The 27,871-nt window shown below is 38.3% G+C and overlaps 1 protein-coding gene across 1 annotated transcript; it reads left to right on the forward strand.

Moving 5' to 3' along the window:
• The first annotated feature begins 1,028 nt into the window (after nt 1-1,028).
• LOC125870143 (uncharacterized) lies at nt 1,029-5,036 on the forward strand. Its single transcript, XM_049550488.1, has one exon. It carries the CDS (start codon nt 1,029-1,031, stop codon nt 5,034-5,036), a length of 4,008 nt encoding a protein of 1,335 aa, XP_049406445.1.
• The last annotated feature ends 22,835 nt before the right edge of the window (nt 5,037-27,871 follow it).

Here is a 27,871-nt window from a genome sequence, read left to right on the forward strand (position 1 = left end):
CCTAATGTTACTGCTGAAGTTGAAGGAGGGATGGATGGGGGACGTCAGGAGAGCCACACTAACATGCAGGAAAAGGGGTCCAAAGGGGGGAATTTGCCTCATGTTATGCATGAGGGTACACACCTTGACCATAGTCCTGACCTTAGAGCTCCTGCTACCACTACTGTCCAGTCCCACCAACAGGTACAGCAACAGGTACAATCAGGATCAGAGAAACGAATTAGTACTGAAAATATTAAGGAAAAGCAGCAAGTAAGGGCAGGACCTGCAGATAAACAGAATAAAGGAGCCATGGCAAAAGATATGGGAGCCAAAGCAAGCACTAGCAACCAAGGAAATACTCCCAAGAGCAAGAATAAACCAAGTAAGAAAAAGAGGGAGGCAGCTAAAAAAAGACAGAGCACACAGCAGAACAATGTACAGTAGGGGGAACAACAAAAAGAAGGGAAAGTCTGCAAGAGGTTTATTATGGTTGATGATCAGTTGGGCATGGATATTACCCCTTTACAAACACAATACATGAACCCTCCAATTAATGTCCCTCCTGATGACAGGTCTGCAAAGTGTCAACTGAACACAGGTCCTATAATAGATGAATATGCAGTTGATAATTCAGAGGATGAACCGGATGTGGATAATCAATCCCTCAAAGACCCTGATGATGATGATGAGACCAGTGAGCTTCTTATTAGAGCTTTTAGTCCTCATCCGGATAAAGACTTTGCAGAAGAAATTCAGCAAGTGGCTAATAGTCAGGGCTTATCACCTAGAGGGATACACCATGAGAGATTCAAATTCCAAGTTTAGGATATCAATACTGTCACTGCTGGCAGACCAAACACTAGGCTGTTTACTTCCCCATCATCTCAATGATTAGTACAATTATTTGGAATGTGAGAGGGATCAACACCCAAGGTGTAATCGAAAGACTCAAAATGCTCAAGAAGATGCATCAATTATCTATCATAGCCATCCTGGAACCTTTCTCAGACAATACTCACATTCAAAGTGTTCAAAATCAGTTAGCTATGGAGCATGGTGTGAGTAATCGCAATGGTAAAATCTGGCTCTTTTGGAACATGGACATTGACTGTGTAATACTAGAGGAGGATGAGCAACAAATTACTTGTGATTTTAGCCACAATGAACTCCAAAACCACCTCATCACCACTTTTGTGTATGCCAAATGTAAGGACCACCTCAGGAGGCCTTTATGGGATAGAATGTTACATCACTCTGCAGATACTGATAAGCCCTGGTGTTCGGTGGGAGATTACAATGTTATTACTTCTATTGAAGAAAAGCTGGGAGGGGTTCCTTACAACATGAGAAAAAGTTTAGAATTCATTGCTGTTATTGAGGCCTGTGGTCTTATAGACTTAGGCTTCAGTGGACAGAAATTTACTTGGTCCAACAACAGGGGTATACAACAGAGAGTTTGGAAAAGGCTGGACAGAGCTCTTGTTAATGATGCCTGGCTGGAAAAAATGCCTCAGACTACTATCACCCATTTACCCTCTGTAGGGTCAGATCACTGTCCTCTATTAATGGAAATGGAAACTAGGGAAGATGATCATATCAAATACTTTAAATTTCTTAATTGCTGGACAGACCAACCTAAATTCCTTGATATTGTTAAAGCTTGCTGGGACAGGAATGTTGAAGGCAACAACATGTGGAAATTTCATCAGAAAATGAAGAGATTGTCCAACACTCTTAGCAATTGGTCCAAAGAGGAATTTGGGGACATTTTTGCTAAAGTCAGGGCTTTTAAGGAGAAGGTCAAAACAATGGAGGAGCAGCTGATTCAAGAGCCTAGTGAGAGTAATAGATCTTTACTTCATGAATTCAATGCTAGGTATATCAAATTCTTGAAGATAGAAGACTCCATTTTGAAACAAAAAGCACAGATACATTGGTTCAAGGAAGGTGACTGCAATACAAAATACTTCCACTCCCTGATAAGGGGAAGAAGAAGAAGGCTTTTTATTCATAAAATTATCAGGGAGGATGGGGAATGGATACAGGGAGATGAGATAATTGCTGAAGCTGCCTGCGACCATTTCCAGAAAATCTTCACAGGAGATAACAAAGTCATCAATGAGGATGTCCTGGACTGTATACCACAGATGGTCAACCAGGAGCATAATGATAGACTTACTGCTATGCCTAATATGGATGAATTAAAGGAAGTAGTATTCTCCATGAACCCTAACTCTGCAGCTGGTCCTGATGGGATGAATGGACATTTTTTTCAAAAGTGTTGGCATATTATCAAACATGATCTTCTTGGTGTAATTCATGCATTCTTTTGTGGTCAAATGATTCCCAAGTACTTCTCTCACTCTTGCATTGTGCTCCTCCCTAAGGTGAAAAATCCTAACAAACTGTCAGAATTCAGGCCTATTAGTCTAAGCAACTTCACTAGTAAGATTATTTCTAAACTAGTAAGTTCTAGACTAAGTCCTATTCTACCTAGTTTGATTTCCCTTAATCAGTCAGGGTTCGTCAAAGGGAGAAGTATTTCAGAAAATATTATGCTGGCCCAAGAAATTATCCATCAAATTAAGAAACCTAACATTGGAAGCAATGCTATTATTAAACTGGATATGGCTAAAGCGTATGACAGGGTTTCTTGGTCTTATATATGTTTGGTATTACGAAGGATGGGATTTGATGAAGTTCTTATCGATATGATTTGGAGAATCATGGCTAACAAATGGTACTCTATTATTGTCAATGGCAAAAGACATGGTTTCTTTCAATCCACGAGAGGACTCAAGCAAGGCGACCCGTTATCTCCTGCCCTATTTATTTTAGGTGCAGAGGTACTTTCCAGATCACTGAACAGGCTGTACAATAACCCCGAATACCATGGTTTCTTCATGGAACCTAGAGGCCCCCAAGTAAATCACTTAAGCTTTGCGGATGATATTATCCTCTTCACCTCAGGACGACAGAAAACACTGCAGCTTATCATGCAGACTCTCCAGTCCTATGAGCAGTCCTCAGGCCAAGCAGTTAACATCGAGAAAAGTCATTTCATGGTTCACTCATGTGCATTCAACAACACAAAAGATAGAATCAAAAGAATCACAGGTTTCAGGCAAAAGGAGGGCCCTATCACGTACCTCGACTGCCCCCTATTTGTTGGTAGGCCTAGGATCATCTATTTTTCTGACCTTATTAACAAAGTTTTATGCAGGATCACAGGATGGCAAACTAAGCTTTTAAGTTATGGTGGTAGAGCAATCCTTGTCAAGCATGTTCTACACTCTCTACCTATTCACCTTTTAGCCTCAGTAACGCCTCCAGTCACTGTCCTCAGGCAGATCCAAAGCATTACGGCTGACTTCTTTTGGGGATGGAGGAATGAGAGGAAAAAATATCACTGGTCGTCTTGGAAAAATTTAAGCCTCCCGTACGATGAAGGCGGTGTTGGTATGAGGAACCTCAAAGATGTGTGTTTAGCCTTCCAATACAAACAGTGGTGGATCTTCAGATCCAAACAAACCCTTTGGGGGGATTTTTTGAAGGCTAAATATTGCCAAAGGTCTAACCCAATTAGCAAGAAATGGGATACAGGGGAGTCACTAACATGGAAACATCTTATGCACAACAAGCTCCAAATCGAAAAACACATTCAATGGAAGCTCAACTCTGGCAATTGCTCTTTTTGGTGGGATAATTGGCTGGGCAGTGGACCTCTTGCTCACTACTCTACCAATAGCAACAGATTCAACAACACAACAGTGGCAGATTTTCGACTTGATGGACAGTGGAACTGGAACAAGCTTCTACAACAACCACCTCGCAGTCAGCTGACCAGCATCCTCTCCACAAATTTCTCCAACCAGCAGGAACTTCCAGACTTAGCAATATGGAAACCATGCATGGATGGGAACTTCAGCTGCTCCTCTGCATGGAACGAGATTAGAGAAAAGAGGACCAAGACCAAATTCAATTCTTTCGTTTGGCATAAGTGTATCCCTTTTAAAGTTTCATTTCTTTTGTGGAGAACCTTAAGAGGCAAACTCCCTACTAATGAAAAACTAACCAGCTTTGGCATTGAGCCAGCAAGCTGTTTCTGTTGTTGTAACAGGTCTGGCCTCGACACGATAGAGCACATATTCAACACAGGACAATTCGCGACATACGTGTGGAGAAGCTTTGCAGATGCTGCTGGAATCATCACAGATCACAGCTCACTTAATCAACTCATCATACAATGGTGGTCAGCGAAGCACAACAATGAAGCACACAAGCTACTACTACAAGCGATACCATTATTCATTTGTTGGAACCTTTGGAAGAATCGCTGTGCTAGTAAATACGGAGGCAAATCGTCCAATATTAGTCGAGTCAAATATGCAATCTACAAGGACAATTACAAACTAATGACTACAAACTTCCCCCAAATCAAATGGCCTTCAAATTGGAAGGAATTGTTTCAGCTGGGGGAGAATTGCATTCAGGACATCAAAGTGACACTCGTTAAATGGATAAAGCCATCAGATTGTTGGGTCAAAATCAACACAGACGGCAGTGCATTAAACAACCCGGGCAGAATTGGAACAGGTGGCATCCTAAGGGATCAAATGGGAGCAATGCTATTAGCTTTTGCTACTCCTTTGGGGGAGGGCACTAACAACCAAGCTGAAATAGGTGCAGCCATCTTTGGCATGACATGGGTACTTCAACTGGGATACAAGAATGTTGTCTTGGAAGTGGACTCGCAGCTGCTGGTGGACTGGATCAAGCAGAGAGCCAAACCTCCATGGTGCATCAGCATACAACTACAGCAACTTCAGGAACTCATCAGGCAAACACACAACTTTCGGTGCACACACACCTACAGGGAAGCTAACTTTGTGGCCGACTCCTTATCAAAACAAAGTCATAAGCTCACTTGTCCTCAAATATACTGCAACAGCCAGCAACTACCAAAAGAAGTAAGAGCCTATTATCAACTAGACATGATCGAAATGGCAAGCTTCATGAGGAGGAAAATCAAGAGGATCAAAGAACCACCTTGAATTGAACACAAACTTCTTCATCGTAACTATGATTGAAAAACATAGTTATTTGAATAGGTCTAGAGTTTTATATTATCTACTTGTAAAGGGAAAGTCTCCCTTATTTATGAATTCTAGATTTTTTGTATCGAGAGGAGTCCTCTCTTGTAGGTACTTAGAATCTAGAGTTTCCTTTTTTAGAATGGGGATAAGTTGACTATCCTTAGTAGGAAGGTCGACTAATGAACCACCATAGGATTGGAGGTTAGGTTTATGTCCCCCTCCGTGTACTTTGCTCGTTTTTATTTATGGTAAGGCCTGGGGGTGTTGCTAAGCCCCTGACCCCCCCAAGGGTCGTTCAAATAAAAAATANACCCTGAACCCTAAACCCTAAACCCTTAAATCTAAAAACTAAACCCTATACCCTAAATCCTAAACCCTACACCCTAAACCCTAAACCCTAATCCCTTTAAAAAAATCCTAAACCCTAAACCTTAAACCCTATACCCTAACTATAAACCCTATACCTTGACCATAAACCCTGAACCCTAAAACCCTATACCCTAAATCCTAAACCCTACACCCTAAACTGTAAACCCTAATCCCTTTTTAAAAAATCCTAAACCCTAAACCTTAAACCCTATATTCTAAATATAAACCCTATACCTTGACCATAAACCCTGAACCCTAAACCCTAAATACAAAGTCTAATGTAACAGCGCATATTATGCATATGCTTATTCTATTCTTGTGATACTTGACATAGCCTTATAGTATAGGGGAGGGACCATGTTTCTTATATTATTAGCGTTGGTTTAAACTTGCTCGGAAGATGATGTGATGCCTTGCATGTTGCAGCATGTGTACTGCAAGTTATAACTCCAACAAAAGTATTTAAACTCGAGTCGGGAAGGTGGTAATTGATCTTAAAGTTGAAAGTTAAGTGCTAAGTTAAAGAAAAAGAGATTAATAATTAGAGAATGGAATAAAATAGGAGAGTAGCTTGCTTGACTTAACTAAGCTAGTAGGTGACAAGTAGGTGCATCACCTACTTTGACTTATTGACCAGTCCAAAGAACCAAGTAGGTGCATCACCTACTTGAGCTATATGGATCTAGTTAAAAAGGCCAAGGTTTATGGATCAGATTTGGGCCTATGCTAATGTACTCACTTGAGGCCCAAACTATGTTAAATAAAACAAAATAAAATTAAAGCCCAGCAGCCAAATCTGCCAAGGCCCAATATATTTAGGTCCAAGTGAAAGCTAGTATGTGCATCACTAAGTTTGACCTTTTGAGCTACTTGATATACATAAGCACGTGCATCACCTACTTGACCAATTAGTGGCTTAAAATGAAGCTTTCTAGTGGATATTCTTAAAGGTGAAGAAAGCTCAATATAAAAATATATTGGCTGCTATTCTCACTCATTTTAACACACATTATTGAGGATTAGCTCCAGCCCTTTCTCTATCTTTTCTTTTAAGGATTAAACAACATCCTTAAAGTTCTTCTAGGGTTCTTGAAGAAACCCTCATCCCTGCAAGACAAGGTAAGTGAAAACACTTGTGGATTTATCCTAATTCTCCCATGAATGATTAGGAAAACATGTTATTAATGCTCAAGTATAGGTATAAAGGCATAATATTTCCAGAAGCTACTGCTCACTTCCTTGGTTATTAAGATACTTTTCTCTTTTTCTTTGGTTTAAGTGTGAAGGAAAGTTGAAGTTCTATAGGAATTCAAGTTATAAGGAGAAGTTACAGAAATTGAGGTAATGTGACTGCTCCATTTTCTTCCACCTTATGTATGGGTGTGCTGTCATAAAGAACTCAAGGTGGTGGTGAGTTCAATAATTGGTTGTATGATAAAGAATACTTGAGGCTGTTTTATGTGTATTGTTGTTGGTGCAGTTTGGGTAATCTTGGAAAAGAATATATAATGTATGTATTGGGCAGAGAAGGAGGGTGTGGCGATACACATTGTTTTAAGGGTTGTATGGGCTCATTATCCGTCAAAGTTAGCTACTGTTTTACGAGGCTCACGGTGTGATAGCTGCTAATTTAATCATGACTTATATTGTAGATTAAAACCTGAAAGGGGAGGCTGAATCGTGATAGTTGTATTGATCAGAAGATAAGGTATGTAAGGCTATTCGATTCAATATTTTCGACATGAAATCTGATACGTGAGGTTAATATCAATATGTGGCAGCGTATGATCTCCAAATAGCTAACAATATTTTCCCCTCTCCTTAGTGTATAGAATTACTTCATTATATGTATAGTACTCTATACTTGTGTAATTATCCTCCTATGTGCTGCTATAGAAATGGTATTTGCAAAAGCAAGTTTGGTGAATCCTCCTCTTAATCAGTTGAAGTCAAATGTGTCATTTAAGCTCACAAGTAATGCATTGATGTTACATAGCTCCTTATGTCATTGTTACTGCCTTGAAGTATTATTTTCATGTCTTCTACTACTGGTCCGTAGTTCCAATTAACAAAAATGAATTATGACCACCAAAACAGCAATCTCAAGGATTAAAGAATCTAAGTGAAGAAATCTGTATAATTAAGGGTAGCAGCTTAGGGGCGGCTAGCATGGGCCGATCCCAATTGGTAAAGAAGGGTGGCAGCTCAGGGGCGTAATCCTAGCATGGTCCGATCCCAATTTTTTAATTATGAGGACCACATCCCAGGGGTTAAAATGCATAGCATGGGTCATCCTCTTCTACCACTAATCAGCTAGTCATTTGTATCACATGCCTTATAAAAGATCATAACACACAGAAAGGTAAAGACAAGAATGTAACATACATGATCCCACAAGAGTTAACAAAGGTGGTCTTCTGTTCTGATTTATGCACACATATATTGATACTTGGTTTCATTCGAACTCTTATTTTATTATGTTATTATAGCCTTACATATTTAGTACATTTTCTCGTATTGACGTCCCTCGCGGGGACGCTGCATTTCATGCTGCAGGCACAGGTACTTCAGCTAGTAGACCTCCTCGGTAGGAGCACACAAACTCAGCTACTTTTGGTGAGCTCCAGATTGTTCGGAGCTTTACTTAGTCTTTGGTAGATTTATTTTGGGTATTGTATCGTAGTTAGGAGTAAGGCGGGGTCTGTCCCGACCTACTCTAAGGTTTTCTATCTTTTAGAGGCTTTGTAGAGTTATGTTTATGGTTCAGTTGCGTCTTAACAAGTTCTGGCCTCAACGGCCAAGTCTTGTATATAAGTTTTGGGTCTACTTATGTTGGTTCGTATCGCTGCATCCTATGTGAACTTGTCACAAGATTGTCATAGTTATATGCATAGTAAGCACAGGTTACATGTTGGTTCTCTCGGGCCTAGAGGGCATCGGGTGCCTGTCCGTCTTAATGAGATTTGGGACGTGACATCTAAACCCTAAATCCTAAACCCTAATCCCTAAACCCTAAACCCTTAAACCCTAACTCCTAAACCCTAAACCCTTCCCTCAGTCAGGCTATGTTTAGGTATAAGTATAGCCTTAGTGAATAGGTCTAGGTTTTTATTCTCTTCTTATTTGTAAGGGGAGAGTCTCCCTCATTTAAATTTCTTAGGTGTCCGCTTTGATTTCTTTTTAGTAATGGGGATGAGTTGTCTGTCCTTAGTAGGATGGTTGACTTATGAACCACAATAGGATCGGAGGTAAGGTTTATGTCCCCCTCCTTGTATTTTAATATATTTTATTTATGCTAAGTCCCGGGTGTTACTAAGCCCATGACCACCCCAAAGGTCGTTCAATTTTTTTTTTGAAAAAAACCAAACCCTAAATCCTAAATCCTAAATGCTAAACCCTAAACCCTAAAAAGTAAACCCTATTCCCTTAACCATAAATACTAAACTCTAATCGCTAAACCCAAAACCTTATAACTTAAACCCTAACCCTAAACCCTAAACCCTAAACCTAAACCTAAACCCTATATCTTAAACCCTAAACCTAAACCCTATATCCTAAACCCTAAACCCTAAACCCTAAACTTTAAACCCTAAACCCTAAACCCTAAACTCAAAAAGCTAAACCCAAAATCCTAAACTCAAAACCCAATCCCTAACCATTAATCCTAAACCATAAACCCTAAACCTTCCCCAAAACCCTAAATCCAAACTCTAAACCCTAAACCCTAAATTCTAAACCCTAAACTCTAAATCCTAAACTCAAATTCCTAAACCCTAACCCCTAAAACTAAACCCTAAACTCGAAACACTAAACCCTAAACCCTAAACCTTAAACCCGATCCTTAAACCTTAAATCCTTAACCCTAAACTCTAAACCTTACACCCTAAACCCCAAATCCAAACTCTAAGCCCTGAACCCTAAACCCTAAACCCTAAACCCTAAAACCTAAACCCTAAACCCTAAACCCTAAACCCTAAATCCTAAATCCTAAACTCAAAATCCTAAACCCTAACCCTAAATCCTAAACCCTAAATTCCAAACTAAAAACCCTAAACCCTAAATCCAAAATTCCAAACTCTAAACCCTAAACCCTAAACCCTAATGCCTAAACCTACCCTATACCCTTAACCATAAACACTAAACTCTAATCCCTAAACCTTAAACCCTAGATCCTAAATCCTAAGACTTAAACACTAAACCCTAAACCATAAACCATAAACCATAAACCTAAATGATAACATCCAAGGAAACTCTACTCCATTGAAGGACAAGGATGAAGCTTTAGAAACTCCAAGGAGGCCCATAACAAGATCTCAAACCAAGGAGTTCAATGATAAACTCAATGGGCTTCCATCGCTGATCCAAAGGTGTCTTATTGGGGAAGAAAAGCTCAAGCCCAAGAGAGAGGAATTGTCCAAATGCCACAATTATTTGGTGGCCCAAATTCAAGCCCAAGATGAGGAATTTTAAGGTCCAATTTCGTGCAACTAAGGTCAAGAAGAGTCAAAGAATCAGCCACAACAAGAGTTGCTTTCTGCCCAAGTTTTGAGAGAAGACTAGTCAAACTTTCCAAGATTGTCAAGATTCTTTTCCTAGTTGAGATTTACCTTATTTATTTATATATATGTTATTAATATTTTCCTTAGACTATTTATGGTCTCCTAAGTACCATTTAATGCTTTCTTAGAAATACTAAATTTGTTCCTAGTTAGGTTACTTTATTTCCTTTCTAGAGTAGGATTCCTTGTAATTGTCTTTCTGGGTTTGGCTGACCTTTTTGCTTCTTATAAGGGGGCTTGGACGTTCTTCCCCCTTCTCCTATATATAGGAGTCCTTTTCATTCATTAAAGGGAATTTAGATTGATATTAATAATATTTGAGAGAGTTATTTGAACCTTTGTGACTTGTTCTTTGAGAATTTATCTTTAAACCTTTACTAGTTTCGTAGTTTAAGGTATAAAGTAACTTCTTCTTGTGATATCTTTGGTTTCTTTTTGGTATTCTTTAGAAGGTGATTAGTTTCTACATACTAATTATTGTCTTTAGTTACTCATAAAGCGGTCAAGATCCGAATCTATCGTTTTGAATCGTTTTCTCAAGTAAAGGCGTTAGATTTCTTCCATAAATTTATACGTTGTTACTTGGATCTTTTCAAGACATTAGAACATCTAATCCTTGGAAATTCGTGGATCTTTCCTTCGAATTTCCCATATCCTTAGTCAGTTTTTTTGTTTCTTTTCTTTGTGCTTCCGCATTCTAATATTCAATTCTCTATTTGTGATCTCCCTTCACCTTGTTGTTATCAAGTGGTATCAAAGCGGTTCTATCAAGATTCCGTTCTTGAGAAATCTTGGGATTTCTTCTTATATTAGAGCAGAAATTTTTTTAAAAATAAAAATGTAGCGTGAAAAAAAAATACTGTAGCATGAACAGTAGCGTGAACAAAAAAAATAAAAAAATTACAGTAGCGTGAAAAAAAAGAAGAAGTTATAACTTGCTCTCTAAGAAATCTGATTATTTCTGCTCCAAGAAATTTGATTACTTGACACCCAAGAAAGCTTATTACTTACTATTCAAGAAATCTTATTACTTGCTTTCCAAGTTTTGCATTAATTTGTTTCCAAGCAAGAAGGTAGGAAGAAGAAGGGATTCTAGATCTTTAAGAATAAGAGGAATTTTTTTTTCTTGTTCTTATAATTCTAAAATAAGTTCCTTTTTATTCGTGATTTGTTTCAACTAAATCCTACTTGTTCTAGGACTAGTTCTTTACTTTCTTTTTGTACCCCAAGATTCCATACTTTATTACTACGAACTTGATACACGTTTTGGTTTAATTATAAATCTACAAAGTATTCTCGTTCAAAGCTTATTTTGAGTGGAAAAAGGCAAGTGTGGGTGAGTTTAAAAGAGGGTAAAAGCCATATTAAAATTTAGTGATCAACTTGATCATTTATTCTTGTTCTTTAGATGTCTAATTTAGGTGGTGATGAGGAAAGGGCTCGTTCAGAAGCCGAGGTCAAAGGAAGGAACGACTTCACCCATCAAGCTATGCACCAACAATTTGAGAGATGGACCCTTCAATTTCAAGAGATGAGGGATATGATTTTCGAGCAGAGTGACACCATACCTGCAATTAGGAGGGAGAATGATGTTGTACCCCCAAATAATGTTAGACCCCAAGTTAGAAGGAATGTAACCCATATCCCTTTTGTAAATCCTGAATATGATAATGATGATTTTGATGTTGAATTTAATCTAGAAAGAAGAGATAAGAGGGGACAAAGAGGTAGAGTAGAAGATGATAATATAAATAGTATAAAGATGAATATGCCATCTTTCAAGGGGACAAGGGATCCAGACTTGTACCTTGATTGGGAGAGACGAGTTGAAGCCATCTTTGATTGCCATAACTTCTCTGAGGGTAAGAAAGTTAAACTTGCTGTTGTTGAGTTTTCTGATTATGCTGCTTCTTGGTGGGAAAAGCTTCTTAGGGACAGATTGCAAGAGGAGTTACCACCTATTGCTACGTGGGCAGAGATGAAGAGGGTAATGAGGAAGCGAATTATTTCATCATACTTCCAAAGAGATCTACAATCTCGCCTTCAACGCCTGAAACAAGGCTCCATGTCGGTGGATGAGTACTTCAAAAGCATGGATATGGCTATGATCCAAGCTAACTGCATGGAGGAAGAAGAGGCTACAATAGCTAGATTTTTAAATGGTTTAAATACAGAAATAGCTAATGTAGTAGAGATACAACAATATGTAACTTTAGATGAGTTAGTTGATTTGTCTGTAAAAGTTGAAAAACAAATTGAGAAAAAGCAGCAAAATAACTCATGGAGAAGTCGACCAAACACTATCTCTAAGAAGCCATGGTCAACTCAAGAGGGGAAAGCTCCTTCCAAACCTCAAGATGATAGAGGTAAAGGTAAGGTTGAGGAGGGAGGTAAAACCTTTAATCCTAAATCTTCTAAACCTTCAAGTTCTATTCAATGTCACAAATGTCATGGAAGGGGGCATATGATGCATGAATGTCCAAGTAGAAGAAACATCCTACTTAGAGAGAATGGAGAATATGAGAGTGAAAAAAGTGAGGGGGAAGAAGAAGAGGGAGAAGGTGTAAGTGAGGAAGATGATTTGGAACTGCCTAATGATGGTATAATTGGGGTGGTTAGGAGAATTATGACTATCAATTTGGGTAGTGTTGATGAAGGGCAGAGAGAGAATTTGTTTCATACTAGGTGTGGGATAAAAGGGAAGACTTATTCTATGATTATTGATGGGGGAAGTTGTGCAAATGTGGTGAGTTCATACTTGGTGGATAAACTAGGAATTGCATGCATGAAGCGCTCTACCCCATATAGGCTCCAATGGTTGAATGATTGTGGAGAAGTAAAAGTAAACAAACAATGCATGATTTCATTCAATGTTGGTAGGTATGAAGATGAGATTCTTTGTGATGTAGTTCCAATGCAAGCATGTCATGTTTTACTTGGCCGACCTTGGCAGTATGATAGGGATACTACTCATCATGGGAGAAAGAATAGGTATAGTCTTCTGCATAATGGTAAGAAGTATACTCTTGCACCATTATCTCCTTCTCAAGTGTTTGAAGATCAAAAACGATTGAGGGAAACAATGGGAAAACAAAAGGGAGAGGTAAAAAGTGAGCTTGAGGGAAAAGAAAAAGGCCAAGAGATAGAAAAAAAGAGAGATGGCCGAGAGAAAGAGAGAGAGGGCAGCGATCTAAGTAAAGAGGTAAAAGAGGGTGTGAGTAAAAAAATAAAATGTTTTGGTGAGAGGAAAGTGGCTAAGGAAAAGAAAAATGAGAGCCGTTATATAAAAGCCAAAGAGTATTTGAATGCTAGGAGAGAGGGGCTGCCCATAATACTACTTACTTACAAAGAAGTATTGATCAATTTTAAACAACTAACTCCTTCTTTGCCAAATAGTGTTTCTTCTCTTTTGCAGAATTTTGAAGATGTTTTTCCTGATGACACTCCAAAGGGATTGCCACCTTTGAGAGGGATTGAGCACCAAATAGATTTTGTGCCTGGGTATAGCCTATAGGCGCAATCCTGAAGACACCAAAGAATTAAAAAGGCAAGTTGAAGAATTGCTTGAAAAGGGATTTGTTCGAGAGAGTATGAGCCCATGCTCTGTTCCAGTCCTATTGGTCCCCAAAAAGGATGGAACATGGAGGATGTGTGTAGATTGTCGAACCATCAACAAGATAACGGTAAAGTATCGCCATCCTATCCCTCGTCTTGATGACATGTTGGACCAACTGTATGGTTCCAAAATCTTTTCTAAAATTGATCTAAAGAGTGGTTACCATCAGATTCGTATGAATCCTGGAGATGAATGGATAACTGCTTTTAAGACCAAATATGGACTTTATGAGTGCTTAGTTATGCCCTTTGGCTTGACTAATGCATCAAGCACTTTTATGAGACTAATGAATCATGCTTTTAAAGATTTCCATGGAAAATTTATTGTGGTGTATTTTGATGACATCTTGATCTTTTCTCAAAATCTGGATGAACACCTAGAGCACTTAAAACAAGTTTTTGAAGTTCTTAGAAATCAGCGCTTATTTGCTAATCTCAAAATGTGTACTTTCTATGTGGATCGTGTGGTTTTCTTAGGTTTTGTGGTCAGTTCTAAGGGAGTTGAAGTAGATAATGAGAAAATCAAGGCAATAAAATAATGGCCTAAACCTAATAGTGTAACTGAAGTTAGGAGTTTTCATGGACTTGCTAGTTGTTATAGGAGGTTTGTGCGAGACTTTAGCACCATTGTTGCTCCTTTAACTGAAGTTATTTAAAAAGATAAGGTTTTTACATGGGGAAAGGAACAAGATGATGCATTTAACTTGCTGAAGGATAAATTGTCTTCTGCTCCTCTTTTGCAATTGCCTGATTTTTCTAAGTCTTTTGAAGTTGAGTGTGATGCCTCTGGTAAGGGCATAGGTGCAGTTTTGATGCAAGACTCCAGGCCAATTGCCTACTTTAGTGAAAAGCTAAGTGGAGCAACATTGAACTACTCAACTTATGATAAGGAGCTATATGCCTTGGTAAGGGCGTTAGCTACATGGCAGCACTACTTGTGGACTCGAGAATTCGTGGTCAAGACTGATCATGAGTCATTAAAATACTTGAAGAGCCAAGGTAAACTTAGTCGTAGGCATGCTAAAGGGGTAGAGTTTATTGAAACTTTTCCTTATGTAATTGCTTACAAACAAGGAAAGGAGAATGTGGTTGCTGATGCACTCTCAAGAAGGTATGTTTTGATCTCTACTCTTACTTCAAAGTTGTTGGGTTTTGACCAAATCAAGTTCCTCTATGCTAATAATTCTGATTTTGGTGAGATTTTTGCTGAATGTAAGTTAGGTCCTTTTGAGAAATTTAATCTTCAAGATGAATTTCTATTCAAGGAAAATAAATTGTGTGTTCCTAACTGCTCGTTGCGTGAACCATTTGTTAGGGAAGCACATTGTGGAGGGCTAATGGGACATTTTGGTGTACCCAAAACACTGGAAATACTTTCTGAACATTTTTTATTAGCCTAGCATGAGAAAGGAAGTTGAAAAAGTGTGTTCTTATTGTCATGAATGTAAACACGCTAAGTCTAGAACATTGCCGCATGGTCTTTATACTCCTTTACCTGTTTCTAATTCCCCTTGGTTTGATATTTCTATGGATTTCATATTGGGGCGGCCAAGGACTAAGTATGGTAAGGATAGTATATTTGTGGTAGTAGATAAATTTTCTAAAATAACTCTTTTTATCCAATGTAAAAAGACTAATGATGCATCTCATGTTGCTGACTTGTTTGTAAAGGAAGTGGTTAAATTGCATGGAATACCTAGAACTATTGTTAGTGATAGGGATGCCAAGTTCTACTGGTAAGACTCCTTTTGAAGTTGTATATGGATTCAACCCCCTTACCCCCCCCCCCCCCCTTGATTTATTGTCTTTGCCTACTAATGATTTTGTTAATCTTGATGGTAAGAAGAAGGCTGATATGATGAAGAAAATTCATGAACAAACAAGGATTGCAATTGAAAAGAAGAATAAGGAAGTTGCAATGCGAAGGAATAAGGGCAGAAAATATGTTGTTTTTAAACCTGGTGACTTGGTTTGGGTGCATATGAGAAAGGAAAGATTTCCTTCCAAAAGAAAGACCAAACTAGATCCTAGAATAAGTGGGCCATACAAAGTCCTTGAAAGGATTGGAGACAATGCTTATAAAATTGATCTTCCTGGTGAGTTCCAAGTTCGTGCTACTTTTAATGTTTCTGATCTTTCCCATTTTGATGCAGATTTGAATTCGAGGAAGAATTCTCTTCAAGAAGAGGGGAATGATAGCATCCAAGGAAGCTCTACAACAATGAAGGACAAGGATGAAGCTTTAGAAACTCCAAGGAGGCTCATAACAAGATCTCAAACCAAGGAGTTCAATGATAAGCTCAATGGGCTTCCATCGCTGATCCAAAGGTGTCTTATTGGGGAAGAAGTGCTCAAGCCCAAGGGAGAGGAATTGTCCAAATGCTACAATTATTTGGTGGCCCAAATTCAAGCCCAAGATGAGGAATTTTAAGTTCCAATTTCGTGCAAATAAGGTCAAGAAGAGTGCAAGAATCAGCCACAACAAAAGTTGCTTTCTGCCCAAGTTTTGAGAGAAAACTAGTCAAACTTTCCAAGATTGTCAAGATTCTTTTCCTAGTTGGGATTTACCTTATTTCTTTATTTATATAAAGGTTATTAATATTTTCCTTAGTCTATTTATGGGCTCCTAAGTACCATTTAATGNAAGGGAGAGGAATTGTCCAAATGCTACAATTATTTGGTGGCCCAAATTCAAGCCCAAGATGAGGAATTTTAAGTTCCAATTTCGTGCAAATAAGGTCAAGAAGAGTGCAAGAATCAGCCACAACAAAAGTTGCTTTCTGCCCAAGTTTTGAGAGAAAACTAGTCAAACTTTCCAAGATTGTCAAGATTCTTTTCCTAGTTGGGATTTACCTTATTTCTTTATTTATATAAAGGTTATTAATATTTTCCTTAGTCTATTTATGGGCTCCTAAGTACCATTTAATGCTTTCCTAGAAGTACTAAATTTGTTCCTAGTTAGGTTACTTTATTTCCTTTCTAGAGTAGGATTCCTTGTAATTGTCTTTCTAGGGTTTGGCTGACCTTTTTGCTTCTTATAAGGGGTCTTGGACGTTCTTCCCCCTTCTCCTATATATAGGAGTCCTTTTCATTAATTAAAGGGAATTTAGATTGATATTAATAATATTTGAGAGAGATCTTAGAACCTTTGTGACTTGTTCTATGAGAATTTATCTTTAAAACCTTTACTAGTTTCATAGTTTAAGGTATAAAGTAACTTCTTCTTGTGATACCTTTGGTTTATTTTTGATATTCTTTAGAAGGTGATTAGTTTCTACATAATAATTATTGTCTTTAGTTACTCATAAAGCGGTCAAGATTCGAATCTATCGTTTTGATTCGTTTTCTCAAGTAAAGGCGTTAGTTTTCTTCCATAAATCTATACATTGTTTCTTGGATCTTTTCAAAGCCTTAGAACATCTAATCCTTGGAAATTCGTGGATCTTTCCTTCGAATTTCCCATATCTTTAGTTAGATTCTTTTATTTCTTTTCTTTGTGCTTCCGCATTCTAATATTCAATTCTCTATTTGTGATCTCCCTTAACCTTGTTGTTATCAGTAAACCCTAAATTCAAACTCTAAACCCTAAACCCTAAATCCTAATCTTTAAACACTAGTGGTATTTGAGTCTAAAGTTTAAAGTGACATAGTGTATATAAGTTTTAAGTTAACTTAAAGATATTAAAGTCTTGAAATGGAATAAAATATTGAGGTGCTTGCTTGACTACACTTAAGCTAGTAGGTGACAAGTAGGTGCATCACCTACTTTGATTTGTTGACCACCCCAAGGGACTAAGTAGGTTCATCACCTACTAAGACTTTTTTGACCATGTTATTGGGCCAAGTACACTACCACCTACTTACATTAATCTGGCCCAAGTTGAATAGAAGAATAAGGGGAAAATGGACAACAAAGGCCCAATATGCTTAAGTCCAAAAGGCCCAAGTGAAAAGTCCAAGTAGGTGGATCACTTGATAATTTATGGCCCAAAATGAGTGAGAAAGTCAGCCAAAACAGGTCCCTTTTAAAGGGATTGATATCAGCTATTTCCAACCATTTTTACTTTGACAAAAAAATCTGATTTCTAGAGCTTTCTCTCTTCTCTCTCTTACATTCATACAGCAGCCATTAAATACCATTAGGGTTCTTGAATATTAGGGAGTTTAAGCTATTGGAAGGTATAAGTTAAGACAAGTTGAGGAGCACAACCTTTACCTTGAAGAATCCAAGTCTTAGCAAGTGGTAGTTTTGTCCAGCAAGGTAAGCTACTACATTTGGTATGTGTAAGTGAGTTATAAATGTTCCTTCTACATGGTGTATTGTTGGAGAGGATGTTCTGGTGGTTAGTGCATGTTGGGACTGCCATGGAGAGGAATCCCCTTCAAATTCAGTTATGGGCTTGTTTGAGCACTTCAAAAGTAACATTAGCTCTTCAAGTGTTGGTGATCAGAAACCATGATTCATATTTCTTCTGTTACATTATTATGTTTAAGGATTGTTTTATGTATAAATAATAAGGGATGTGACTGGATGTGCTAGGAAGTTATGGAGACGTTAAAGGACTTAAATATGGCAGGGAGTTTTGGGGAGGACCTGATACAAAGGTTGTACAATATATAAACGCGATTAAAGGGAAAGGGAAGGAAAGAAAACATTGGCTAGATAAATTACATGCTTACTGTTTGGTTACTATTTTGGTGAGATCAAGTAGCTCAAATTGATTGTTCACTACTAATACTAGTCTTACAACTTATTTTATTGTAGATTAGTGATCTGAAGAGAAGGAGCTTAAGTAATACTTTTTGAATTGTATAGCTTCAACGTAAGGCTATTTGATTTCCTATTTCTTTGGCATGAATCCAACACTTGTATTACAAAGTAAGCTTTCAAAGTGTCCTTGGTAGTGACTAATGCATAGTTGCAGTTCCTACCCCCTAGAGCATTAAAATGAGTACTCTAATATGAGTTTATTACTAAATGTACGTGCTTACTTACTCTACCAAGTATTAGCATGCACGCAACCTAGATTACACATGGTATATATGTTTATATGTTGGATATACAATCTGCCCATATCTTGCCAACTTTCTTCAATTGTCTATTCCATCATATATGTCATCTTTACAAATGTTCATATGTTCCCTTTATTGATTATTACTCCCATTCTGTTAGACTATAATGTTACCTCACAAGATCCCTACTTGCTCTATTGTACATTTTATATGTACTTACTTGGAATATGTATCCGTCCTTCAGTTGAATCTTCCCACGTTCTCCCTTGGTTCCACGTTCATGTATTTGGCTATCATATAGAGTTCAAATCTCTTGGCTGAATGTTAAATGTCTTCACTTGATATGTGCTTCAATTTGAGATGTCAAAATGCTTACTGAGTCATATAAGCTCCTAAGTATTACGTTGGTGTCACATTTGCTTCCATGCCATTGTTATTATTGTAAGTCCATATTCATGTCTTCTGCTACTGGTCCATAGTTCCAAATCTGAACAATGATTATGACCACCAAAATAGTAATCTCAAAAGAGTTATAATTATCAAAAGAATAATCTCAAAAGAGTTATGAACATCAAAACAACAATCTCGAAGATTAAAGAATCTAAGTGAAGTAATCTATATAATTATGGGTGGCAGCCCAGGGGCAAATGCCATGGGTCGATCACAATTGGTATAGAAGAGTGGCAGCTCAGGGGTGAAAGCCTAGCATAAGCCAATCCCAATTGATATAGAAGGGTGGCAGCTCAGGGGCGAAAGCCTAGCATGTGCCGATCCCAATTCGCGAAATTATGAGGACAGCATCCCAGGGGTTAAAATGCCTAGTATGGGTCATCCTCTTCAACCACTGATCAGTTGTTCATTGTATCATATATCTTATAAAATTATAACGCACAGAAAAAGTAAAGAAAAGAATGTAACATACAGGATTCCACAAGTATAAGCAAAGGTGGTCTCAAATTCTTATCTATTTGTATTTGGTTTTACTTGAGCTCTCATTTTACATATGGTTGTATTATACCTTACATATTCATTACATTCTTTTGAATTGACGTCTCTTATCGGGGACGCTGCATTTTATGCTGCAGGTACATGAACTCAACTAGTAGATCTCCCCAATAGAAGCACATGATACTCAACGGTTGTTGGTGAGCTCCATGTTGATTCGGGGCTTTGCCGAGTCTTTACTATGTGTATTTCATAGTGGTACAGTCATGGATTCCAGTAGAGGCTTTGTAGACATTGTAAAGCTATCATCTGTATTCATAGTTTCACTTGTCACATATATCGGTTCAGCTAGTCAAAGTGTTGTATATGTAGCTTCTCATCAGTAAATCTATTTGCATAGTAGTTTACTTTCTAATCACATGTCACTTGTAAATTATGTGTTCATATGGAACTTGTCCGCCTTACCTAGGGTTGGGGTGTGACAACTCCTCTCAATACATAGAATCTAGGAAACATAAATAAGGGAGACTCTCCCTTTACAAAATAGATAAAAAAGATAATCTATACCTATTCAAAGGAGCTGTAATTTTATTTACTGCTAAGTTGAAAAGGTTGCAAAATCCTTCGGGGGGTTCCTTGATCTTCTTAATCTTCCTTCTTCTGAAACTTGCCATCTCAAGTTAGTCTAGTTGATAGTATGCTCTTGCTTCTATTGGTAAATGATAACTGTTGAAATAGAGTTGTGGACTAGTGATCTTGTGGCTATGTTTTGAAAGTGAATCAGCAACAAAGTTAGCTTCTCTGAGGGTATGATTGCATTTAAATTATGGTGCTTGTCTGATGAGTGCCTATAGCTTCAGTATCTGTGTGTTGATGCTTCAATGGGGCTTGGTTTTGTGCATTATCCAATTTACCAAAAGCTGAGAATCCACCTCCAAAAAATTTTTGCTCTATCCTAGTTCCAGGGACCAGGTCATCCCGAAAATAACTGCTTCTAGCTCAGCTTGGTTGCTGGTTCCTTCCCCAAGGGGGTGGCAAAAGCTAACAACATTTCTCCTGCTTGATCCCTGAGGATGCCTCCTGCTCCTAATCTGCCTGGATTACTTAATGCACTACCATCAGTGTTAATTTTTACCCATTGAGCTGGGGGCTTTATCCACTTAACAAGAGTTGCTTTGGTATCATGAATGCATTTTTCCCCTATGGAGATCCATTCCCTCCAGTTTGAAGGCCATTTGATTTGACGGAATGTTGTAGTCATGAGTTTGTAATTGTCCTTGCAGATGGCATATTTGACTCTGCTAATGTTGGACTGCTTCCTTCCATATTTTCTAGCACGTCTATTCTTCCACAGATTCCAGCAAATGAATATTGGTGTAGCTTGTAGCAGCAGCCTGTGTGCTTCATTGTTGTATTTGGTCGACCACCATTGCATGATGAGCTGGGGTAGGGAGCTGTGGTCAGTGTTGATTCCAGCAGCTGCAGCAAAGCTTGTCCACACATATGTAGCAAAAGGTCCATTGTTGAATGTGTGCTCGATTGTATCTAGACCTGGCCTGTTACAACAACAAAAACAATTTGCTGGCTCACTGTCAAAACTTATTAGTTTTTCGTTAGTAGGAAGTTTACCATGTAAAGTTCTCCATAAAAGAAAAGAAGCTTTAAAAGGGATACTCTTGTGCCAAATGAAGTTGTTGAACTGATTCTTGGTCCTCTTCTCCCTTATCTCATTCCATGTGGAACACGTGAATTTTCCATCATTGCTAAGCTTCCAGATGGCTTGGTCTGGATGGTCCTGCTGGATGAAGAATTCTGTGGATAGGATGTTGGCTAGCTGGTTGTAGGAGCTTGTTGAATGAGCATGTTCAAGTTCCATTGTCCCCCGACCCAAAATTCTGCCACAGTTGCATTGTTGAATCTGTTACTGTCAGTGGAGAATTGAGCAAGAGGTCCAACACCTAGCCAATTGTCCCACCAGAATGAACAATTGCATGAATTGAGTTTCCACTGAATATGTTCCTCAACTTTATGCTTGTTGTGCATCAAATGTTTCCAGGTTAGTGACTCTCCTGTATCCCATTTCTTGCTAATAGGATTTGACCTTTGAATATACTTAGCCTTTAAAAATTCTCCCCAAAGGGTCTGTTTGGATCTGAAATCCACCATTGTTTATATTGGAAGGCCATGCACACATCCTTGAGGTTCCTCATGCCAACACCTCCCTCATCATAAGGAAAGCTTAACTTCTTCCAAGAAGCCTAATGGTATTTTTTTCCTCTCATTCCTCCATCCCCAGAAGAAGTCAGCCATGATGCTTTGGACCTGTTTTAGGACAGTAACAGGAGGAGTCACAGCTGATAAGAGATGAATAGGTAGAGACTGCAATACATGCTTGACTAGGATTGCTCTACCACCATATCTCAACAGCTTTGTTTGCCAACCTGTGATTCTACACAACACTTTGTTAATAAGATCAGAAAAATAGATAATCTTAGGTCTACCAACAAATAAAGGGCAACCAAGATAGGTGAGGGGACCCTCCTTCAGTCTGAAGGCAGTGATTCTTTTGATCCTCTCTCTGGTGCTGTTGAAGGCACTAGGATGGACCATAAAATGACTTTTGTCAGTGTTAACAAGTTGGCCCGAGGTTTCCTCATAAGACTTCAAGGTTTGCATAATTAGCTTCAAGGTTTTTTGTCTTCCAGTGGTGAAAAGAATGATATCATCAGCAAAACTTAGGTGGTTCACTTGGGGACCTCTAGGTTCCATGAAGAAACCATGGTAATCTGGATTATTGTGAAGTCTGTTCAAGGATCTAGAAAGGATCTCTGCACCTAAAATAAACAGAGCAGGAGATAATGGATGACCTTGTTTGAGACCTCTAGTGGAGTGAAAGAAACCATGTCTTTTGCCATTGACAATAATAGAGTACCAATTGTTAGCCACGATCCTCCAAACCATATCAATAAAGCCCTCATCAAACCCCATTCTTCTCAACACCAAGCATATATAGGACCAGGAGATCCTATCATATGCCTTTGCCATGTCCAATTTGATTATGACATTGCTCCCAATATTAGGTTTCTTAATCTGATGAATAATCTCTTGTGCCAGCATAATGTTCTTTGATATACTTCTCCCTTTGACAAATCCAGATTGATTAAGGGAACTAGCTCAGGCAAAATAGGACCAAGTCTAGAGCTCACCAATTTAGATATGATCTTGCTAGTGAAGTTGCTTAAACTGATGGGCCTGAACTCAGTGAGTTTGTTGGGATTGCTCACTTTAGGAAGAAGAACAATGAAAGAATGAGAAAAATACTTAGGTATCATCTGGCCACAGAAAAAGGCTTGAATGACTCCAAAAAGATCATGTTTGATGATGTGCCAGCATTTCTGGAAAAATAACCATTCATCCCATCCAGGCTAGTTGCAGAATTAGGATGTATAGAGAATACAACCTCTTTCAACTCTTCCAAAGTAGGCATAACATTTAGGCTATTATTTTTGCTCCTGGTTAACCATCCTAGGGATGCAATCCATAGCACCCTCGTTGATGAAGTTGTTTTCCCCTGTAAAAATGTTCTGAAAATGGTCACAGGGAGCCTTAGCAATAACCTCTTCTCCCTGTATCCATTCCCCATCTTCCCTGATAAGCTTGTGAATAAATAGCCTTCTTCTTCTTCCTCTTATCAGAGAATGGAAATATTTAGTGTTGTAATTACCCTCTTTGAGCCATTGTAGTTGTGTTTTTTGCTTCAAAATGGAGTCCTCTAACTTTAAAAACCTGATATAATCTGCATTCAGTTCATGAAGAATAGTCCTGTTGGTATCAGTGTGCTCTTGGATAAGTTTCTCTTCAGCAGTTCTTACCTCCTCTTCATACTCCCTGACTTTCATAAAAATATCACCAAATTCCCCTCTTGACCAGGTGCTAAGGGTGTTAGACAACCTTTTTAATTTCTGGTGAAATCTCCACATGTTGTTACCCTCTACAATCCTTTCCCAGCAAGATTTAACCATGTCAAGGAAGTTATGTTGATCACCCCAGCAGTTAAGAAACTTAAAGTATTTGATGTGCTCCTCCTCCCTAGCTGTCATTTCCATAAGTAGGGGACAGTGATCTGACCCTACTGAAGGTAAGTGAGTGATGGTAGTCTGTGGTATCTTTTCCAGCCAAGTATCATTAACTAGAGCTCTGTCCAACCTTTTCCATACTCTGTGATGTATACCTCTGTTGTTGGACCAAGTAAATTTCTGTCCACTGAAGCCTAAATCCATGAGACCACAAGCTTCAATCACAACTATGAATTCTAAGCTTTTTCTCATGTTATAAGGTACTCCTCCTAGCTTTTTCTCAATGGTAGTAATAGCATTATAGTCACCTACAGAGCACCAAGGCTTGTTATTTTCAGCAGCAAAGTATAACATTCTATCTCATAGAGGTCTTCTGAGATGATCGTTACACTTAGCATACACAAAGGTTGTGGTGAATTGAGTCTGTAACTCATTATGTCGTATATCACAAGTAATTTGCAGTTCATCTTCCTCTAGTATAACACAGTCAATGTCCCTAGTCCAAAAAAGCCAGATTATTTCCATTGCAATTACTCACAACCTGCTCCATAGCTAATTGGTTTTTAAAACTTTGAACCTGGATAGTGTCTGAAAAAGGTTCAAGGACAGCAATGATGGAGAGTTGGTGCATTTTCTTGAGCATTTTGAGTCTTTCAAGGACTCCTTGGGTGTTGATCCCCCTCACATTCCAAATGAGTGTACTAATCATTGAGATGATCTGAAAGTAAAGAGCCTAGTGCAATCTGCCAACAGTGACAGTGTTGATGTCTTGAGTTTTGAATTGGAATCTATCATGGTGTAGTCCTCTGGGAGATAATCCCTGATTATTAGCCACCTATTGAATCTCATCTTCAAGGCCTTTATCCAGATGAGGACTAAAAGCTCTAATTAGTAACTCACTGGTATCATCATCCTCATCAGGGTCCTTGAGGGACTGATTATCCACATCAAGTTCATCCTCAGAGTTGTCAACAACATATTCATCAATTATGGGACCTTTGTTCATTTGACACTTTTCAGGACTCTTATCTGGAGGCACATTACGAGGAGGAGTCATATATAGTGTTTGTAGAGGAGTAATATCCATGCCCAGATGTTCATCAACCATAATAAATTTCTTGCAAACTTCCCCATTCATTTGTTGTTCCCCCTGCTGATCACTACCTTGTTGTATGTTCTATTTCTTTTTTGCAACTTCTCTCTTTTTTTTGCTAGGTTTGTTCTTGCTTTTGGGAGTGTTTCCTTGGGTGCTAGTACTTGCTTTGGCTCCCATATCTTTTGCCATGGATCCATTGTTTTGTTTACCTGTAGTTCTTGCTTCCACAGGTTGTTTTTCCTTGTTATTTTCTGTATTAACTTGCTTTCTTGCCGCTGATTGTTCTTGCTGTTGTACCTGTAGTTGATTAGAACTATGATGCTGGCCTGTCGAGGTAGCAAGAGTTCTAAGGACTGAACTATGGTCAAAATGTGTACCCTCATGCAGAACATGAGGCAAATTCCCCGCTTTGGTTCCCCTTTCATGCATGTTAGTTTGTTTCTTCTGACATCCCCCATCGATCCCTCCTTCAACTTCAATAATACCATCAAGATAGGAATTATTGGGGTTTATTGGGATTGGGATCATTGAGTCAATACCTATGCTCTTGTTATTATCTTTGTTTTCTGTTTGCATGACCCGTGTTTTTTGGTTATGATCTGCTTTAGACCTGTTCTGTGTTCCTTGTATTGCCATCCCTACATCACTATTATGCTCCTTTCTTAGGGCCTTCAGATTTTTTAGGTTTAGGTTTTTAAAGGTTTTTAAGGTGATGATCTAATAAGCTTATGATATGCCAACTCAAGGTTAGCTGGCGGTCACTAGTGATTCTAGGGTGCCATGTTACGTCAAGGGGGTAACCGCGGGGCGTGACAAAAACTATGTCTGAATAAAAGCCTCTAACTTACTAGAGATGCTGGGACATGTGGGGCTAACTATAGCAAAACTGAAACAAAAATGAGAGATTGAGTATAAAACATGTCAATCGTCCTTGAAGAACGAGGACTCACCCCTGATATTGCAGAATGCGGATCGAGAACCGGTATCCGCATAATCTGAATGATGAGGACCTAAACCTTCAATTTGAATAGAGCTACTACAGGGTTCATTTAATATATGCCTGCAGTAATTCGTCAGCCATAGTCTAGTTAAGGGAGAGGAAAAATTGAACATATCCTAGTTGTTATTATTTGCTATCTTGCATGGGAAACGAGTCGGAGCACCCTCACTTGTTATTAGATTTCATATTTTATGGTGCGTTCAAGCTTCACTATTTATTTTCTATTTCGACCTTCAAAGGGCACCAGACGTTGAGCGTGATATAACACAAGCTAGTAATGAAGGCAAAGTTGACCTCGACCTCCTACTATAAAAGATGAACTATTGAGGATTTTCTTTTTCTATCTTGATTGTAGTGTTTATATTGACCTAGACGGAAGCCAAGTCCCAATAGCAGAACACCTATAAGAATTCTTAGGAAATTGAATAGAGTATATGGGGAAATCAATTGTATGTGTTTAGGTGAGTAAGGAATATGAGCAGAGCTATCCCACCTGTGATGTAATGCTTAAGATAGTGTGTTTGCATTTAATATGGTAGAGTGGTTCTATAGGATATCTCGTAGTTTCCAAAGATGGTTTGTTATATAATTATACATGTTGCATGTTCCATAACTTATCTATTTGTATGTCATTTGCCCTTTGTGGATCACTTTCTCACATGTTTTCTAATGTCATAGAATGCTTACATGTAAGTGTTATCCGCTTCAGGGTACCCTTGTTTATTGTTATATGTTTCTGTAGGACCTTTTCCTTACATGTTCTTTATTGCAATAACCACTTTTCACATGTCACTTGTCCATATTGTGTGGGTACTGCATGCTAATTGATCATATGCTATGGGAAAAATTAGTGCTCGAGGGTTATATGACTCGCATATCACTTGTTTACATGTCAGATACATCATAAACCATTTCTATGTATATTACATGCCTCGTAGCCTACTTGCTTAAACATTACAGGCCTTATAGCTTTTCTAGCCATGTGTCATGTGTTCACTTGCTCATATTTCATAAGTGTACATATTATTGACATGTTAGGTCACTAATCCATGCAATATAACGTACTTGATCAATGTGATTTGTGTTCCGTAGTTCATATTTCATATAGTCTACTTGCTTACGTATTATATATTTTGTAGCTTTAGTACTCATGCATCATGTGCTCATCTAGTCCATTTCCTACATTCCTTATAGTTCATTCGCTCATACGCTACCCTATGAACCATATGTGTGCGTACACCATAGATTTCTACAGTTTAATGCTCATATATTATGCGCTCCCTTTTGTGCTAATCTGCCTATGTGTCATACCCAATGTGACTTATTTATTTGTACACTATGCCCCTATGTGATTATTGACTTGAGTTTTGAACAGTTTAGGAAAACATTTCCTTGTATCATTATGTAGTGAAGATTTTGACAGAAAAGGTTGGGCATATATGTAAATTTTATCACAACCATAGATAAATAACTTAGCATAGTGCCTTATTTGAAGGTGCGGCATAAAACTTTAGATTTTATATTAACAGCTATGCGTTCTTATAAGTCTCACCTCTGAAAAGCGTCATGAGATAAAATAGAAGGGAAAGTAGAGCCCCGATAGGTTAGGCCATTGATTTTGTGTTCGTTCCAAATATGAAATAATTGGGAGATACATACCTCCATTGAAGTATTGTGGAAGGAATAGAATATAACATAAGATACTTGGGAATATGGTAGAGATCCTAAGTACCCCTCCTCATTCTAAACATCAACATAAGGATCTGAGATCATGTGGTCCCCTAATATGATCATGAATCCTACTAGCAGTTGTTCATTTGATATGTCATTTGCATGTCTTGTGTTTAGGTATATTAAAGTCCTTATTTGTATGAGTTCTACTTGTGTATATTCAGTGAATTACATGGTCAAGAAATGGGTTTAATTTGTCACATTATTATTTTATGAACCATATCTATTGAGACTTCATGCTAGACTTGTCAATACGTGATTTAGGTTAGTCTATGGATTTTGGATAGTCCTATTTATACTGGGAACTCTCGCAAATCTCCAAATGAAATTCCAAGGTTAACCAAACTATCAGCTTCACCCATAATTCGAGGACAAATGATAATAAGGGG

Source organism: Solanum stenotomum, chromosome 7 (assembly GCF_019186545.1).
Source record: "Solanum stenotomum isolate F172 chromosome 7, ASM1918654v1, whole genome shotgun sequence".
Classification (NCBI taxonomy): domain Eukaryota; kingdom Viridiplantae; phylum Streptophyta; class Magnoliopsida; order Solanales; family Solanaceae; genus Solanum; species Solanum stenotomum.